Raw genomic sequence first — 3,455 nt, 5'->3', positions numbered from 1 at the left:
ATCATCAAGGACGACATTATCGATAACAACAGTGGAAGTATATTATAGCACTTTAGTAAACAGAACTAACAATTGTTTATTACCGATCAAATTAAACATAATATTCTTTTTGAAATCTTATTTTTATAATATTAAATTATTATGGTTATATTTTAATACGATAAACGATACACAAACATAATAGATATGCATATAAAAATATATAAAAAAGTAATAATTCCAAAATATTGGTTATGTTATCATCGCAAAAGTAGTTTAGAAATTATTCAGTTATTTTCTATTACTCATCTATGAATTATTCACAACTCGAATAAAACTCGAATAACAATACTATATTTGCATAAACATACTTACAAAGATGATAATGTTAATTGAAACTAGATAATTGGCTGCTAAAATACGACGGCCGACTATTCTGATACCGTTGATGAAAACAATATGGCGATTGACACGTGTTTGGTTATGATCTTAGTAGCGGACATACTACAATGTCTAATAGATTTTTGAAGATATTTTAGATCTGTTCCAATACATAATAGTTCATAAGAAAATTATCTTTATTAAAAATAAAAAGAATCTGAAACAATTAAAAATATTTTTATTATTATTATTTAATATTTTTATTAATATTTAAAAAAAAATTATAAAGTATCCTTTTTTTTAAATCACAATTATCTTCATAATACAAGACAGTCTGTCAGAATAAATGATATAATATAATACAATAGCCTAATTCAAGTGAATAATGTAAAATGTTGTGAATATGTTGAATTTGTTACTGTTATAAATTATGATTAAGAACATATAATATTGACTTATATAAAAATGAAATTATTTATCTTTGATGCGCATATCAAAATAGAAACTCGCATTCATAGCTAACGATACAATTTTTCTATTATTCTATATTCTTATAATGGTACACAATAAAAAAATATTTTAGAAATCTTACCATAGTACGGTACAATTCTTGGCATTTTTTTAATTCAACCTAAATGTCTTTTCATTGTAATACCAAGATCTAATATATAAAATATACTTTCTTGATCAATAATGATTTTTTTTTAAATCTCATATTCTTTTATATCGTCCTTGTAAATTCCAATTTCATTGACATTAGTAAAAAATATATTAAAACATATTTTATATATTATATTTTACATCAAAAGACTGTTTTGTTGAGTAACTTATTTATAAGCTAAAATATTATTTTCTATATAGTACAAGATAAAATTTTATTGCAACAATAATATGATGTATAAGTTGCAAATTATGTCTTAAAAAAATGAACATAATATCTTTTAGAAAAAGGACGTAAAATAATAAGTGATAAAAAAAATTTTAAGTTTTCAAATAAATTATTTTGTCGTATTTATGTGTATATATTTATTATTTATATTAAACAGATTTATTATATATAAAATAAAAATTATCATCGGTTTATCAAGATTATTAAAATATGATTTATAGACATAAACTATTATACACATGAACATTAAATATATTCCAAATATTAAAAAGAAAATTGAATATGTATAGTGACTATAACATAAATTAATTATTATATAAATAATTCTATTCTTAATGGAATTTTAGAGTTGTTTTAAAAATATTATGAACATATTTTAACAATGTTTATCTTTTATTTTACTAGAGGAAGTAATTATTCATATCTAATTTGCAACAATTATTTTTTATACTATGAAACATTGTTATATAATGTTCCTATACTAAGATAAAATTTTTTAATGACACGTTCAATGCCATGTGATAATTAGTTGCACATTAAACTACATGTAATAGCAATGATGCGTATATTTAATGCTCTTAAATTATACATTTTATAATAAATGTGAAATTGAAAAATGTATTTAAAATATAAAAAATGCATTATAGAATAAAATAAATTGTTTCCAATATGTTTTAATTAAATATATTGTATCATGTATTTCAATATTAACTTTTATTAAGAAATAGATAACTGAAACTATAAAGAGAAGTGAAAAGTGAAGTAATAAAAAAAACTAGTTAAAAATTGTTTTTCCGTATATTAATTTTATTTTGTTATCATTATGATAGTAATGCAGAAATTATCGATTCTTTTTTATTATCTATATACGAATTATTCAGAACTCAAATAAAAATCGAAAACCATATTATATTTCAACAAACATCGGAATTAAAATATGATCAATTATTATTTTAACGATGGATGTGATTTTTAATAATTTTTCTAAGTTATTTTAAACTCATTATAATATATAAAAGTCTATAAAAATGTAAGCGTTTATAATAAATGTAATATGTATGAATTTACATATGACATAAAAATATTTTTCTGAAAATAATGATTTTATTGACAATACAATACTATATAAATTAATCTGAATGAATAATACGATTAAGTAAAATAAAATATGTATTTCTAAATTTTAAAATAACAAATATACTTCGTAAGTGCACGATATATACCTTCATTATTTTTTAAATATATTCGTTTATTGAAATTCATATTATTTATTCTAATCAATTGTTAATGTTTACAATCCATTATTTATATCACATCTAGTAAAGGCACAAAAATCTTGCCTGAAAAAAAATATTTACGACGTGAGATTATTATAAAAATTTATAATATTCATATTAAAATCTTGAATATTTCTATTAACCATTGACTTTTTCTGATAAACGGATGAACTACCAATGGCATATACCCACAAAATTCAAAACTTATAGAACTTGTATATGAACCCATATCGCTCCATACAAGCCAATCTCCTATGTGAAATTCTGGTAGTAATACATCTTTAATGATACAATCAAAAGAATTACAAGTCGGACCACATATAGTAGAAAGATACTGTTTATCAGATACAGGCTGTAACAAATTGTCTTTCTATAATAAATAGATCCATATATATATTGAAAGTAAAGAAAATAATTCTATATATAATATATTTATTATATACATTGGACAGTGAAATTGGTTGACGTGAATGCAAGTTCAACAATTCATCTACAAAACCACTGTATACTCCGCAGTTAATATAATACATATGTCTTGGACTGTTTTCCTCCCATATAGTTTTTTTTGAGTGTAAATACGCAGCTAAAGTAAAAGCAGATGTTACGTAGTATCTACCTGGTTCACTTATAATTTCTATAGTAGGATCTATTTCTTTGATTGCATCATTAATTACATATGAAAGCTACACGGAATAAGAAAATAACTATTAATACATTTTATAAATATATTAACAGATTTCATATTAATAAACTGACCTCATCGATTTCAATTCCACTTTCTCCAGGAAAACCTCCTCCAATATCAATTAACTTAATATCTTTGCATCCTATCGATTTAGCAAAAGTAATCAATTCCTTACATATTTCAATTCCATGTTTATACGCATTGAATTCTTTACATGGGCTACCAACGTGGAAACTAAATCCAT

General features: G+C 22.0%; 1 protein-coding gene across 1 annotated transcript; it reads right to left on the bottom strand.

Annotated features, from left to right (window-relative positions):
- Positions 1–2,401: 2,401 nt before the first annotated feature.
- On the bottom strand, positions 2,402–3,449 carry LOC122637364 (antizyme inhibitor 2-like). Its single transcript, XM_043829454.1, has 4 exons — positions 3,283–3,449; positions 2,970–3,209; positions 2,670–2,878; positions 2,402–2,589 (listed from the first exon to the last, which is right to left on the bottom strand). The coding sequence occupies exons 2-4, from the start codon at positions 3,054–3,056 to the stop codon at positions 2,541–2,543; spliced, it is 345 nt and encodes a 114-aa protein (XP_043685389.1). The 5' UTR covers positions 3,057–3,209; positions 3,283–3,449; the 3' UTR covers positions 2,402–2,540.
- Positions 3,450–3,455: the final 6 nt, after the last annotated feature.

This window comes from Vespula pensylvanica, chromosome 25, assembly GCF_014466175.1.
Source record: "Vespula pensylvanica isolate Volc-1 chromosome 25, ASM1446617v1, whole genome shotgun sequence".
NCBI classification, from domain to species: Eukaryota; Metazoa; Arthropoda; class Insecta; order Hymenoptera; family Vespidae; genus Vespula; species Vespula pensylvanica.
Note: the sequence above shows the minus strand (reverse complement) of the source record. Positions and strands in the feature narration are given on the sequence as shown.

Coding starts and splice junctions, on each gene's coding strand:
- LOC122637364 (XM_043829454.1), bottom strand. CDS start 3,056: ATGTATTATATTAACTGCGGAGTATACAGTGGTTTTGTAGATGAATTG. Junction 2,879..2,969: donor AACCAATTTCACTGTCCAAT/GTATATAATAAA, acceptor AATTTGTTACAG/CCTGTATCTGATAAACAGTA. Junction 2,590..2,669: donor TTTATCAGAAAAAGTCAATG/GTTAATAGAAAT, acceptor ATTTTTTTTCAG/GCAAGATTTTTGTGCCTTTA.